We start from the raw sequence: 15,353 nt of genomic DNA, 5'->3' as shown, positions 1-15,353 counted from the left end.
CCACTTTGGGCCAGGCTAGACTCTCTTGGGTATGATGCAGGGCATCCCTCTCTGTGTATTATCAGTGTGAGATCAGTGGCCCAAACTCATTTAACCCTTTGAAAACAGCTGTTACTTATTCAAATTAGGAAAAAATGCCAATCTGCCCACTTTGATGCCAGTTTTTATACCCAGAACCACTTTGGGCCAGGCTGGACTCTCTTGGATGTGATGCTGGGCATCCCTCTCTGTGTAATATCAATGTGAGATCAGTGGCCCAAACTCATTTAACCCTTTGAAAATAGCTGTTACTTATTCAAATCATGAAAAATGGCTATGTGCCCACTTTGATGCCAGTTTTTATACCCAGAACCACTTTGGGCCAGGCTGGACTCTAATGGATGTGATGCGGGGCATCCCTCTCTGTGTATTATCAGTGTGAGATCAGTGGCCCAAACTCATTTAACCCTTTGAAAATACCTGTTACTTATTCAAATTGGGAAAAATGCCAATCTGCCAACTTTGATGCCAGTTTTTATACCCAGAACCACTTTGGGCCAGGCTGGACTCTCTTGGATGTAATGCGGGGCATGCCTATCTGTGTGTACGTAGTGTGAGATTAGTGGCCCAAACTCACTGAACCCTTTGAAAATAGCTGTTACTTATTCAAATCATGAAATATGGCTATGTGCCCACTTTGATGCCAGTTTTTATACCCAGAAGCACTTTGGGCCAGGCTGGACTCTCTTGGGTATGATGCGGGGCATCCCTCTCTGTGTATTATCAGTGTGAGATCAGTGGCCCAAACTCATTTAACCCTTTGAAAACAGCTGTTACTTATTCAAATTGGGAAAAAATGCCAATCTGCCCACTTTGATGCCAGTTTTTATACCAAAAACCACTTTGGGCCAGGCTGGACTCTCTTGGATGTGATGCGGGGGATCCCTCTCTGTGTATTATCAGTGTGATATCAGTGGCCCAAACTCATTTAACCCTTTGAAAATACCTGTTACTTATTCAAATAATGAAAAATGGCTATGTGCCCACTTTGACGCCAGTTTTTATACCCAGAACCACTTTGGGCCAGGCTGGACTCTCTTGGGTGTGATGCAGGGGATCCCGCTCTGTGTATTATCAGGGTGAGATCAGTGGCCCAAAGTCAATTTTATTTTTAAATAATAATTTTGTGGTTTTACTTTCATGCCCATTTTTATGCCAACCGTGGGGTCTTTTTTGCCATTTTTATCACCAGTCCTCTCAGGGCCCCTCACTTACGGTAGGGTATGAATATTATTCATTTTCTGTAAGAATAATAGCTAAAACAGGAAAAAGAAAAATCCTCTGAATAAGAAACTGCCGAATAAGAAACCAACTTCAGCCCCGAATAAGAAACTGGCCGAATAAGAAACCAACTTCAGCCTCGTGTACCTTATGCAATATATGTGTATAGATGCAGTAAATGTATACACTTATGTGTGTGTGTATACACAGTATATATATATATGTGTGTGTGTGTATATACAGTATATGTATACACCTATATTTGTGTGTGTATATACAGTATATGTATACACCTATATATCTGTGTGTATATACAGTATATGTATACACCTATATATGTGTGTGTATATATACTGTATATGTATACACCTACATCTGTGTGTATATACAGTATATGTATACACCTATATATGTGTGTGTGTGTGTGTGTATATATACAGTATATGTATACACCTATATATATGTGTGTGTGTATATACAGTATATGTATACACCTATATATATGTGTGTGTATATATATATATACAGTATATGTTTACACATTTATATTGTTTGACATTTCCCTACAGGACCAGCTAGGTTTATTCAAAGGTGGGTGGTTTAAATTCGTATCATATATATATATATATATATATATATACACATACACAGTATATATCTGTGTATATACCTATGTGTGTATATATCTATTTGTGTGTATCTATATATACAGTATTTGTCTACACCTATATTATTTGTTAGACATTCCCCCACAGGACAGGACCGGTTAGGTTTATTTAAAAAGGGGGTGGATTTTCATTTTTATCAGGTTTTTTTTCTTCTAGGGCTGGTAAACTATGCAAATTATAGAAGGGGTCCATAGACTTATAATGGAGCCGATCTGCTGCAATAAGTCAGATCAGGTCACCCACCAGGGAGGCTTTATCCAACTAACTGAAAAATGGAGGGGGGTTCACTACTGAGACCACAGATCTTGTGACCGTGCGACATGTCAAAAGATAAAGGAAAACTCCACATAAGGAAAACTTGTTTTCTATTAAAAGTTATATAGATGTGTCTATACAATGTATTACCATATCTGTACGGTTCTGCCACACTGGTAACTGATAGACATCCAAGTAAAGAAAACTGGCTTCTGTACCAATTCCCATTGTCTCCTGCTCCTTCTGCAAATCTTCCATGCCTCTGTCTCACATTGTGTGTGTTTGCTGAGCACAGGCTGATGATGCAGACAGGGGGCAGAGTGTGATCACACAGGACGCTTGGCTGGATCCCTGGATCCAGAGTGATTCACCATCTCTGACCAGCCAGAAGCAGCTGCTGCAACTTCACTGATTGTGCAATATTCTGCAGTAAAATTAGGGCTGTGTTCACACATAGAGTTTCATTGCAGTACTGCAGAATATTCACATAAATGATGCAGTAACATAATTAAATGATGGTAAACAGCACAGAGGATCAGAGCCGGCACTGCCAATCCCACCTGGACAAAAAAGGCATAAACAGTATATCCCATGTAAGATAATAGCGGATAAACTTCAAAGATAAAAGATGCTTGATTAGAATATATGTGTGGAAATGAAAAAAAAAAAAAATATTACATTTAAAAAGTTCTTTAATTCATGCCTGTTACAGGTAGACTATACAGCGTGCTGTGTGGTGTTACAGGTAGACTATACAGCGTGCTGTGTGGTGTTACAGGTAGAGAATACAGCGTGCTGTGTGGTGTTACAGGTAGAGAATACAGCGTGCTGTGTGGTGTTACAGGTAGAGAATACAGCGTGCTGTGTGGTGTTACAGGTAGAGAATACAGCGTGCTGTGTGGTGTTACAGGTAGAGAATACAGCGTGCTGTGTGGTGTTACAGGTAGAGAATACAGTGTGGTGTTACAGGTAGAGAATACAGCGTGGTGTTACAGGTAGAGAATACAGCGTGCTGTGTGGTGTTACAGGTAGAGAATACAGCGTGCTGTGTGGTGTTACAGGTAGAGAATACAGCGTGCTGTGTGGTGTTACAGGTAGAGAATACAGTGTGGTGTTACAGGTAGAGAATACAGCGTGCTGTGTGGTGTTACAGGTAGAGAATACAGCGTGCTGTGTGGTGTTACAGGTAGAGAATACAGCGTGCTGTGTGGTGTTACAGGTAGAGAATACAGCGTGCTGTGTGGTGTTACAGGTAGAGAATACAGCGTACAGTGTGGTGTTACAGGTAGAGAATACAGCGTGCTGTGTGGTGTTACAGGTAGAGAATACAGCGTGCTGTGTGGTGTTACAGGTAGAGAATACAGCGTGCTGTGTGGTGTTACAGGTAGACTATACAGCGTGCTGTGTGGTGTTACAGGTAGACTATACAGCGTGCTGTGTGGTGTTACAGGTAGAGAATACAGCGTGCTGTGTGGTGTTACAGGTAGAGAATACAGCGTGCTGTGTGGTGTTACAGGTAGAGAATACAGCGTGCTGTGTGGTGTTACAGGTAGAGAATACAGCGTGCTGTGTGGTGTTACAGGTAGAGAATACAGCGTGCTGTGTGGTGTTACAGGTAGAGAATACAGCGTGCTGTGTGGTGTTACAGGTAGAGAATACAGTGTGGTGTTACAGGTAGAGAATACAGCGTGCTGTGTGGTGTTACAGGTAGAGAATACAGCGTGCTGTGTGGTGTTACAGGTAGAGAATACAGCGTGCTGTGTGGTGTTACAGGTAGAGAATACAGCGTACAGTGTGGTGTTACAGGTAGAGAATACAGCGTGCTGTGTGGTGTTACAGGTAGAGAATACAGCGTGCTGTGTGGTGTTACAGGTAGAGAATACAGCGTGCTGTGTGGTGTTACAGGTAGACAATACAGCGTGCTGTGTGGTGTTACAGGTAGAGAATACAGCGTGCTGTGTGGTGTTACAGGTAGAGAATACAGCGTGCTGTGTGGTGTTACAGGTAGAGAATACAGCGTGCTGTGTGGTGTTACAGGTAGAGAATACAGCGTGCTGTGTGGTGTTACAGGTAGAGAATACAGCGTGCTGTGTGGTGTTACAGGTAGAGAATACAGCGTGCTGTGTGGTGTTACAGGTAGAGTATACAGCGTGCTGTGTGGTGTTACAGGTAGAGAATACAGTGTGCTGTTACAGGTAGAGAATACAGCGTGCTGTGTGGTGTTACAGGTAGAGAATACAGCATGTTGTGTGGTGTTACAGGTAGAGAATACAGCGTGCTGTGTGGTGTTACAGGTAGAGAATACAGCGTGCTGTGTGGTGTTACAGGTAGAGAATACAGCGTGCTGTGTGGTGTTACAGGTAGAGTATACAGCGTGCTGTGCTGTGTTACAGAGAGAATACAATGTGCTGTGTGGTGTTACAGGTAGAGAATACAGCACGCTGTGTGGTATTACAGGTAGAGGATACAGAGTGCTGTGTGGTGTTACAGAGAGAATACAATGTGCTGTGTGGTGTTACAGGTAGAGAATACAGGGTGCTGTGTGGTGTTACAGATAGACAATGCACTGCTGTGTGGTGTTACAGGTAGAGAATACAGCGTGCTGTGTGGTGTTACAGGTAGAGAATACAGTGTGCTTTGTGGTGTTACAGGTAGAGAATACAGCGTGCTGTGTGGTGTTACAGGTAGAGAATACAGTGTGCTGTGTGGTGTTACAGGTAGAGAATACAGCGTGCTGTGTGGTGTTACAGGTAGAGAGTAGAAGAGGCTATAGGAATCCTCATAGAAGAGCTCTACTGCTCTGAAGTTAACATCTTTCCTATTAGCAACTCTCTTGTTGGGGCCAAGTTGCCAAGCTCACTATGGTTGACCGCCATTGTCATCTGCAACGTTGCTCTCCTCAGGGCTTTTAATCACGTCATGGTGCATGAGGACAGTTGTGGTCAGCCGCCCCACAAAGCAGCAATAAGTGCTTCACTTTATTACTGTGAATATACTCATCTCTATTGATAATAGAGCCACAATGTAACTTTCTATGCAGCCATACTTTCAGTCTAGCCTACCATTATCCCATCCTCTCCATATACCGCCCTGAATAGTAAACCATAGGTTCCTTTTGAATGACAGCAGAGATCTTAAAGACTGAGATATGACTCCAGAACAAATGATTAAGATATTATGCGGCTCTTTATACAGAAAGCATGTGCTGAAACCTGAATACCTTAGTGACCAACAAAATAACTTCTTATAGTAGTTTGGTAGTCAGTAAAACTAACTAACTCAGGAGCAGAGCTCGCTGTATATGTGGATGGTTCCAGCTGTACACTGTCACCAACACTTGTCAACAACTTCCGGCATCAGGTTTTAACAGTTTAACCCACTAGATGCTGCATGCCACAATTGTGTCAACAGACAACGGTATAAAAGCAAAGGTCTAATAGGTTAGCATTAGGGATGGTCCGAACCTGCTGAGGTTCGGGTTCGTACGAACACGAACTCTCGGCAATGATTCCCGCTGTCTGCCCGCTCCGTGGAGAGGGTGGATACAGCGGGAGGACCGCCTGGAAAACTGGGATACAGCCATAGGCTGTATCCTAGCGGGCAGACAGCGGGAATCTGATGCCAAGCGTTCGGGTTCATACGAACCCGAACCTCGGCAGGTTCGGACCATCCTTAGTTAGCATGGTAGCCAGACACTTTCTAAAGGTCTCTATGCCATGTAAACTGTTACAGCCCACAATAGACAGGCTGTACTAGCAGAAGGCTGATTTGGTAGACCACCACAATCCATTGGCATTGCTCTATATAAATGGAATGATTGCTCAGAAAAGGCATCTAGTAAGATAAAAAAGTAAAGTTTTTTTAAATAAAAAAAAAATACCCCGTAAATAAAAATCAGTTCTGAAGTGTCCAAACTATAAAATCCATTACTGATCCTGTGCGAAGGCTACAAAAATGAGGGAAAACATTTTTTACGCTGGAATTGATGATTTTTAATCACATCCCAGGAAAAAGATAGTAAAAATAAATACAACAGATCTGGTATAGATGGTCTGTATAAGTAAAGACCCTCGATAGGTGGTAGAAAGCGGCAACACAAGAACAAGGAAACCGGACTTAGAAGGATGTCATTTATTTCTGTACAGTTCATTTTTACTCTCGAGCCATGAGCTTCTGCTTCTTCAGCTTCTTTTGAGAGATCTGCAAGACAGAAACAAAGCATTGTGTTACTTGCAGAACTACAATATGGAATCCAACATGTTATATGAACATGAAGCTTTGCCACAGTCGGCTATAGAAGATACTCTACTACATTAGCGCAGCTCATTTCCTTTGTATTAATATTGTTTTTCAGGCCTATAAGGCCCAGGGAACCACAGATAAGCAGCAACCATATGCAATACGCATCTCCGGTATAAGTACACTTCAGATCACGATTACTGGGGGCTCAGAACAAAGATTTGTTTCATGTTTTATTCCAAAGGTGTCCTAAGATAGTCATCATTGCCGCCAGTAGTCACACAGATCCTCCAGTGTAACAGGTTACAGAACACTTTATACTGTAGTGAGTACACTGCTGCCTGCACTGGGCATCATAGCCATTTAGCACAAAGTCCTGTGCTACAGACTGCAGAGCTAGTGAACAAATTTCAAAGGGAACCTCACGCTCATGCTGCCCGAGTCCACTATATGCAGAACACAGAACGTGTGAATGTGGCCTAAGTCATAGCGGCCGTCCCCTGAGGCTTCTCCCTGCCGCACGAGCTCTGACTCAGATCTCCTTTTTCGGACCACCCCACTGACTCAGCATGAAATGTGAGCATATACAGGCAGTCACCAGGTAAAGAAAGAATTGGCCATGTTGAATTTCCCCATGTTACCACAACCTCTACTAAAACACCAACATATCAGAAATGCATTCAACTCACAGGTACTCTTTAGGGCTGTACTAGAAACACCACTGATCAATACCTGAACTATACTGATACACAGCCCCCTAAGAGCTCAGCCATGACCCAATACCGCCCAGTGGTCTGCAAGTTAGGGTGCCTGCACACTACAAAACTTCCGCGCATAACCCGCAGCGTATTCATTCGCTCGTACCCGCACGCGGCGGCGCGCATTTCCGCCCGTGCCATAGACCCTATTCTATGCACAGGTAGATTCCACATTCCGCCGAAAGAATCGACATGTCACTTCTTTTGGCGGAATGCGTAATCCACCCGTGCATAGAAGAGTCTATGGCATGGGTCTCCAAACTGCGGCCCTCCAGCTGTTGCGAAACCACAACTCCCATCATGCCTGAACAGCTAAAGCTTTGGATTTGGCTGTCTAGGCATGATGGGAAATGTAGTTTTGCAACAGCTGGAGGGCCGCAGTTTGGAGACCCATGGTCTATGGCATGGGCGGAAATGTGAGTGACTGAATACGCCGCAGGTTATATGCGGCAATTCCGTAGTGTGCACGCACCCTTATAGTGAACCAAGGGTGTCCGTCTAGATCATGTTTGTCAAATTTAGGCCCTCCAGCCGTTACAAAACTACAATTCCCATCATGCCCGAACAGCCAAAGCTTTAGCTGTCCAGGCATGATGGGACTTGTAGTTTTGTAACAGCTGGAGGGCCTAAATTTGACAAACATGATCTAGATCCATTAAGAAGGGCAAACAAAAAGGCCCAAAAAAACCACACCTTTTTCTTTTGGGCGACTTCCTCCTCTGGTTTGGGGACAATCTGCTCCTTCTCGGTCAGGATCATCTCAATGTGGCAGGGGGAGCTCATGTAAGGGTTGATGCGTCCGTGAGCACGGTAGGTGCGTCTGCGCATCTTGGGGGCCTTGTTTACCTGAATGTGCTCGATGACCAGAGAATCAACATCCAACCCCTGGGAACCAAAGAGAAGTGAAGGTTTAGCAGAAGCATTTCTGACATAAGTACAAGACAGACTAAGATTACTGGGGGCTCAGAACAAAGATTTGTTTCATGCTTTATTCCAAAGGTGTCCTAAGATAGTCATCATTGCCGCCAGTAATATCACACACTCCAGCTTTCGGAGGTCACATAACACTTAATACTCTAGTGAAACAATACATACAGGCTTCTTTAGTCAGTAACAAATATTTACATATATGTATTACACTTTTCTATTGCTGGACAATGCCGCACGCTACAATATAGAATGTTTTTGTTTAACATTTTTATAACTGGCAGGGAGGTATTTTAAATTTTTACTGGTGGTGGGTTTATAAAACTTTTTTTTTCCCCCACAGTTAAACATGCCATTATTAGCATAGCATAGATCAGTGTGATCTGTGCATACAGCCTGCCTAAGAGCAGACTATGTACAGATGGACGATCCGGCAGGACAGAAGGTAAGTGTCCTAACACCCGCCCGTTGGTACAAGTGATCGGGACCCTGTAGCATGGTGGGGGTCCTGATCAGCCAGTGAAAGATGTTTAACCTGCCACTAACTTAAACACAGATCACTATAGATTGCGTTTAATGGGTTAATGACAGGCAGCTATGGGAGTGCAGCTGCCTGTCATTATCCTCAGCTCCGAAGACACACCTAAAGCCCCTCACTCTCAGGAACGTATATACACGTATTGCTGACGTGCAGGGGTTAAAAACATTTTTCACAACTTTAATTGTCTGAACTGAATCAGCTGGGGGGGGGGGGGGGAATACTACAGCCAGCCCAATATCCTATGCAGATTTCACAGTTTCCACTAATCACTAAGACAATGAGGTATAAGTGCTCAGCATTTATCCAAACAATGAATGCATCTGTGTATAGAGTTATACCTTCTACGACCCCGTAAACGGCTCACCTCTCTGACAATGTTATGTTTTACAGTCAGGGTAGCTATGAAGCACAGCTCACCTTCAGTTCAGCATTGCTCTCTGCGTTCTTCAGCATATGCAGGAGGAATTCTGCGCTTTTCTTGGGCCAACGTCCCTGTGTCCAGTCCCACTGCTTGGCCTGTAATATAAATGAAGCAGCAATTATAACCCTGATAGCTACAGACTGTCACCATTATCTATCACTTTCAGGTTTTGCTCTGTGACAACTTTCCCACAGAAACGTAATCAGTGTATGATTTGCACTAAAGAATGTACATAGTGCTGCAACACCTTACTAAAGCACCATCACACATGGTCTGAGTAGATCTAGAGTCAGCAAGACCACACGCAAGTTTCACAGCAGTGTATTCCTGATTTAGAAAAGCAATTGACAAAAAAACTTCTACTAGAGAGACCTGTGCGTATGTGCACACAGCGTGGCCATAGTAAAGCTGCACTTAGGTTTATATTACAGCCTTCTGGAGTTGCTCAGAATATAAAGGTTGTTTTCATGGTTATTCCAAAGGTGTCCTAAGATGGTCATCACTGCAACTCCATGAGCCGCCCATAGCTCACCCGGGATAGGAGGCCACATCATACTGACCTGGGCACAACGGCCAACACCCCCATTGTATCGGCGGAAGGGAACGCACTGCTTCTTCAGAGTGACATCTTTTAAGTATTTGGTGGCCTTACGGATGTGCATGCCCTTAATAGCTTGTGCAGTCTCACGAGTGTTCTGAAGGGAAATAAAATACAATATTATATACAAACCAAAAGGATCACTGACAGTAGTCATCTGCAACACAAACTATCACTTTAGAGCTGCTTAAAGTAATCGCCACATGTTCACACAAGATACTGCAACACTTCATCTCCTCTGGAGTGTAACGTTAATCAGCATGCAGGACTCTTTTAGTCAAAGTGCTTATGGTATTACACTCCTGCAGGCCCTGCCACAGACAACCTAGACGCTTCCAAGGACATGTCAAAAGCCAGGCACACCAGTTCCCTTAGGACTAAAACTGGGTCGACGCTGTTAATGCACTGCGACCCAGGTATACATCAGCATCAAAAAGATGCAGATATATACTATGACCAATTTTCAGGCCTCCTCCTTGCTGCAGTCAGTACGGTGGGCTGCTGTGCTACTTCATACGGCCAAATGAATGTGTGAGTGGGAAGTGGTCCAAACAGTCACTAGCCGACTACATAGGGGCCATTAAATGGGCGCCCTCACTTCGACGTGTCCTACAGACACACAAACATAGAAGATTGTTGGCAGAAAAAGACCACTGGGTCCATCTAGTCTGCCCTTTTAGTATTTACCTTCTTATCTTAGGATATATGTTTATCCCAGGCAGGTTTACATTCTGTTATTGGAGATTTACCAACCACATGTGCTGGAAGTTTGTTCCAGGCATCTACTACTCTTTCAGTAAAGTAATATTTTGTCACATTGCTTCTGATCTTTCCCCCAACTAACATCTCACTGTGTCCTCTTGTTCTTGACGTCAATTTTATTTAACACTTCCCTCCTGAACCTTATTAAGTCCATTTTCATATTTAAAAGGTTTCCACCATGTCTCCCTTTCCTATTTTTCCTCCAGACTATACAGATTCAAACGTTTAAGTCATTCTTGATTTCCTAAACTTTTATGCCTCCCACCTTTTTTGTAGCCCATATTTTATCACAGCAGGTCTCACTGCCAAGACCCACTGTGATCAGGAGAGTCAGGGAGAGAGCGGCGGCCATGCCATCCACTCCTCAGCTGTATCTCCTTATCGGCTAATTCTTACAATAAAAGCCTATGAGGCTACATTGTTGGATTTAGATGGCAGCCAGGGAGTGGTGTCGCTGCTGCCATGCTCTCTCCCCCCAGCTATATCTCCTGATCACAGCGGGTCTCAGCAGTGAGACCCAATGAGATCAACAACTACTGACATGCCTGAGTACATGTCAAAGTTTTTTTTTTAGCGACTGACTTTTTAAAGTGACTATCACCAGGCTGAAGCACTGGAGGCGGGCCGACCCACCCTTAGTGGGAGGAAACCCTAGCCCCTCTATGATAGGGTTCCATTGATTCTAATGGAGTCACTGGAATTTCTTCCCACTAAGAGTGGGTCGGCCCGCCTCCAGTGCTTCAGCCTGGGCCTGGTGGTACAGTCACTTTAAAGCACCATGATGCTGGGAAGTTGGACCAGACACACGTAAACATATCCTTACCCCCAGCCCACATTACAGTACACAACATTCCTATACATATACTACAAGCGTTCGCTGCTCAGAATTCTTATTCTTTTCACGGATAATCCAAAGGTGTCCTAAGAAAACATCATCGCAGCAAGGTCTCTGCAATCCCCAAGCTAGAGACGTCTCATGCTCACCTTAAAGTGCACTCGCAGGTTGGAGCCCCGGGCCTTGCATGCTGTAGGGGGAAAACAACAAAGTTATCGATTACTCCAATACTTCCCAACATTGTGTATTTCCAGGTGGTGCAACACTACAACTCCCAGCCGCTGCAACTCACAGTTATACACCACCCGGAGAGCACTGATATAACGCAGCTGAATAAGAGGTGACTTACATTTTGTGGGGTTCTCCGGGTCAAGAGAGTAGCGGACCATTTTCAGGTATTACCTAGAAAGAAAATAATAAATTAATTAGACACAGGGGGTAACATTGTGAGTGCAGCTCAGCATACAGCACAGCCGCTCAGTTCTGAAAGTTGTTTTCATCTTTAATTCCAAAGGTGTCCTAAGAAAGTCATCACCGCAGCTGTGAACCCTATAGAGCTGTACACCAGCAGCCGGTGCTCTCTAGCTGTTGTAGAACCACAACTCCCATCATACCTGGATAGCTGAGAATTGTTATAAGAAAAACACCCATACCTACTATAGCATTGCAGGACAATTTCACATCTCCCCCATATGTATAATGGTACAGTCCAAACAGTCCATCAGTCTATTACTAGAGTTGCAACCATTAGCTGACCACAGGGGTGTCCTGCTCGCCTTGTGCTATTATATTATAGGACACACATGGCTGCTGGCACTGGGCAGCATGTCAGTCAGTGCCAGGGGCTGGTGCCACCCTCTGCCCAGGCATGCCAGCACCACACAGCAACTACAAGGCATGGCAGCCACATAACACAGTCTATTAGCACTGGCACACAATGCTGGGAGCAGTAGTCCTCCCCCCCCGCAGCAGCCTGACACCATATAGCAGTATACAGGGTGAAGCGCTCACTGTGCGCTGCCACCACACAGCCAACATGTCACCCGGACAACAGGCCGCAGCCTCGGCGTCTCCAGAGGCCTCTGCCCGGGGCGCCCTCCGCACACCCGCCTCATACCGGTGCATCCCGCTCCCAGCCACGTTACTACGATGTCCCGACACCTCCCCGCCACAATCCGGGGCAGGATGGCGGAGATAGAGCACGGATCAGACCACAAGTCCCGGAGCCGGTCTCAGCAGCCATGTCTCACTCACCTCAGGCCGCGCAGGAAGAGGGCTGGCAAAGCATTCTGGGTGCGGTATGACGGCGCCAAGCCTCGCGAGAACGGGATTTCGGCTGTTGGGACGTGGAAAGAGGCGGACATGTTGCCAATCATTGTGCCAACCAGTCATTGGTTTATATGGAAATACAAATCTGGATGTTTATCCACATACTGTAGCTGTGCCTACAAGATGCCATTCTACTCACAGGAAATGTATTATTATTATTATTATTATTATTATTATTATTATTATTACCTATAATAACAAATTAGTTTGAGCTGAAGTGCCCTTAGTACAATAAAGCACAATACAGCCTGGAAAAAAAGCAAAGTTTGGGTATTGTGAAAGTTAAAGGCTGGTGTCAGAAAGTTATATAGATTTTTAATTTACTTCCATTTAAAAATCTCCAGTCTTTCAGCACTTATCAGCTGCTGTATGTCCTGCAGAAAGTGGTGTATTCTTTACAGTCTGACACAGTGCTCTCTGCTGCCATCTCTGTCCATGTCAGGAACTGTCCACAGCAGAGAGCACCGTGTCAGGGTATGTGCACACTACGGAATCCCAACGGAACACCCGCTCATTCTTCAGGCAGGCGGCGGAATCCGTCAAAACATAGAATAACGTCTATGAGAGCAGCTGAGACACGCGGAGCCGCCAGCGTCCACAAGTGGGTACGAGCTGCAGAATCTGCAGTGGGTGTTCCGTCGGGATTCTATAGTGTATACATAGCCTTAGACTGGAAAGAGTACACCACTTCTAGCAGGACGTACAGTAGCTGATAAGTACTGGAAGACTTGAGATTTTTGAGTAGAAGTAAAATACAAATCTGTATAACCTTCTGGCACCAGTTGATTAAAAAAAAAAATTCTGCTGGATAACCCCTTTAAAGGGAACCTGTCACCCCCCATGCTGGGGTGACAGGCTCCCGACCCCCGTTAGAGCCCCCTATACTCACCTAATCCTCGCCGGGTCCCGATCGGGGGAGATAGCCTGCTATAATACATAGCAGGCCATCTCTCCCTGTCGGCATGGAGGGTTGTTAACCCCCCCCATGCCGACGATCGCCGCTATTGGCTGATAAGCCCATAGCGGCGATCGGAACCTTTCCGGGCCATCGGTGGCCCGATGACCCGGAAAAAAATGGCGGTCGGTGCTGTCCGAGGACGGCACCGACCGCCATTACTGTAAAAAGTAATGGTGGTCACGGTACCACCGTCCCGATCGCCAGCCGGCCGGCCGTTCACGGCGATCAAAGTCCTCACAAGTAATAAATACCTGCTCCGGACCCCTCAGCTAGGTAGCTGAGGGGTCCGGAGCAGGTATTTGTACATTACTCACCTGTCCCGGGGTCCTGATCGGCATCTTCCGGGTTCCCGGCGTCCTCTTCATCTTGTCGGGACTTCGGCTTCTTCCGTGAGTCCCGATCGGCTTTTTCCGGCTCCAGCGTCGTCTTTTTTCGTATTTTTCCGGCTCCAGCGTCGTCTATTTTCGGATCTTGCGCTCTGCTGCCCCCTAGCGGCTGATAAGTGTAATACACGTATCAGCCACTACAGGGATGTTCAGAATGTAGTAAAAAAAAAAAAAAATTTCCCAATTTTTTTTTTTTTCTATTTTCCGCACCCTATCGCCGCTGAGTGTTGATCAGCATCGCACGAAAGTGCGCTGCTAATCAGCAACTCCTCCTTTTTGGCGTAGGGTGGTTTTTTTTTATATCCTACTGCCACGGTCTGCTGATAAGTGCCGAACATAAGTGCGGCATTCATCAGCAACACCATTTTTGGCGTAGGTTTTTTTTGTATACTTATTGTAAAAAACACGTAAAAAAACACTACATTACACCACACTACATTGAATAAAGTTTGACACTACACCACTACATACCCCATATACCAATCCCCATATAAAGATGGCCCCCAGGGTGTTTTCGGTATCGGACGCATACATTATTATTGCCTCCGACACCGAAACAGCCAGTGAGGATGAATGGGGGGTCCTTTGTTCCTCCATTCATCCTCATCCTCCTCATCATCCAGTGACGTGTCTGGGAGTAGCGTAGCGTACGCTGCCCCCCAGACACGTCTTTTCCGCCAGTACCGTCCCAATAAGAGATGACGGTATGGCGTGAAATTCTACAAACTCTGTGAGAGTACCTCAGGGTACACTTACAGATTTAGGGTACGTGCACACTGCGGAATGGCGAAGGATAACAATTTGTGCATTCCGCAGCTGGCACCCGCCGGCGGACTGATGCAGGGGCGCGTCTCCGCCCGTGTCATAGACTCTATCCTATGCATGGGCGGATTCCATCATCCGTCATTCCATCAACACGTTGGACGCAGAGCGGAATCCGCCCGTGCATAGAATGGAGTCTACGACACGGACGGAGACGTGCGCCTGCATCAGTCCGCCGGCGGGTGCCAACTGCGGAATGCACAAAGGGTTATCCTTCACCATTCCGCAGTGTGCACGTACCCTTAGAGTGTATGAAGGAAGGGACACTCGAATCCAGCCCCCAGATGCCCACTCCCCCCCCCCATCCTCGGAGTTAGTGGGGACATCGTCCGGGAGCTGATCTTCCCACTGCTGGATAAAGGTCACCACCTGTACGGGGATAACTCTTATACCAGCACCCCCTCTTCCGGTCCCTCGCTGCCCGAGCTACTGTAGCTTGCGGCACGATCCGAACATATCAGAAGTAGTAATAGAGCCCTAATATTTAGCAGCCATGGAGCGGACCCAGCGCTTCTGGATATGAAGGATCCCGTATCGCACCAGGGCAACATTTTCCAGGTGACGTTCCCCACACTGGAGAAAGGGAGACCCCAG

General features: G+C 45.7%; 1 protein-coding gene and 5 non-coding genes across 6 annotated transcripts; all 6 read right to left on the bottom strand.

Annotated features, from left to right (window-relative positions):
- Positions 1–6,299: 6,299 nt before the first annotated feature.
- Positions 6,300–11,720, bottom strand: RPL17 (ribosomal protein L17). The gene is made up of 6 exons (XM_069963203.1): positions 11,614–11,720; positions 11,414–11,454; positions 9,630–9,764; positions 9,066–9,164; positions 7,874–8,065; positions 6,300–6,383 (listed from the first exon to the last, which is right to left on the bottom strand). Exons 1-6 carry the CDS (start codon positions 11,651–11,653, stop codon positions 6,336–6,338), a joined length of 555 nt encoding a protein of 184 aa, XP_069819304.1. The 5' UTR covers positions 11,654–11,720; the 3' UTR covers positions 6,300–6,335.
- Positions 6,626–6,692, bottom strand: LOC138787710 (small nucleolar RNA SNORD58). Its single transcript, XR_011362445.1, has one exon. It is a non-coding gene; the product is annotated as a small nucleolar RNA SNORD58 (small nucleolar RNA).
- LOC138787712 (small nucleolar RNA SNORD58) lies at positions 8,139–8,205 on the bottom strand. The gene has a single exon (XR_011362447.1). It is a non-coding gene; the product is annotated as a small nucleolar RNA SNORD58 (small nucleolar RNA).
- On the bottom strand, positions 9,510–9,577 carry LOC138787708 (small nucleolar RNA SNORD58). The gene has a single exon (XR_011362443.1). It is a non-coding gene; the product is annotated as a small nucleolar RNA SNORD58 (small nucleolar RNA).
- On the bottom strand, positions 11,306–11,370 carry LOC138787709 (small nucleolar RNA SNORD58). The gene has a single exon (XR_011362444.1). It is a non-coding gene; the product is annotated as a small nucleolar RNA SNORD58 (small nucleolar RNA).
- Positions 11,721–11,736: 16 nt separating the features above from the next.
- Positions 11,737–11,804, bottom strand: LOC138787711 (small nucleolar RNA SNORD58). The gene has a single exon (XR_011362446.1). It is a non-coding gene; the product is annotated as a small nucleolar RNA SNORD58 (small nucleolar RNA).
- Positions 11,805–15,353: the final 3,549 nt, after the last annotated feature.

Source organism: Dendropsophus ebraccatus, chromosome 3 (assembly GCF_027789765.1).
Source record: "Dendropsophus ebraccatus isolate aDenEbr1 chromosome 3, aDenEbr1.pat, whole genome shotgun sequence".
In the NCBI taxonomy this organism is placed as follows: domain Eukaryota; kingdom Metazoa; phylum Chordata; class Amphibia; order Anura; family Hylidae; genus Dendropsophus; species Dendropsophus ebraccatus.
The sequence above is the reverse complement of the archived record's forward strand: the minus strand, read 5'-3'. Positions and strand labels throughout refer to the sequence as shown.

Excerpts from the sequence above, each read along its gene's own strand:
- RPL17 (XM_069963203.1), bottom strand. The coding sequence starts at position 11,653 with ATGGTCCGCTACTCTCTTGACCCGGAGAACCCCACAAAAT. Across the intron at positions 9,165-9,629 it reads GTGTTGGCCGTTGTGCCCAG|GCCAAGCAGTGGGACTGGAC; the intron begins GTCAGTATGATG and ends TTTATATTACAG. Across the intron at positions 6,384-7,873 it reads AAGTCGCCCAAAAGAAAAAG|ATCTCTCAAAAGAAGCTGAA; the intron begins GTGTGGTTTTTT and ends TCTGTCTTGCAG.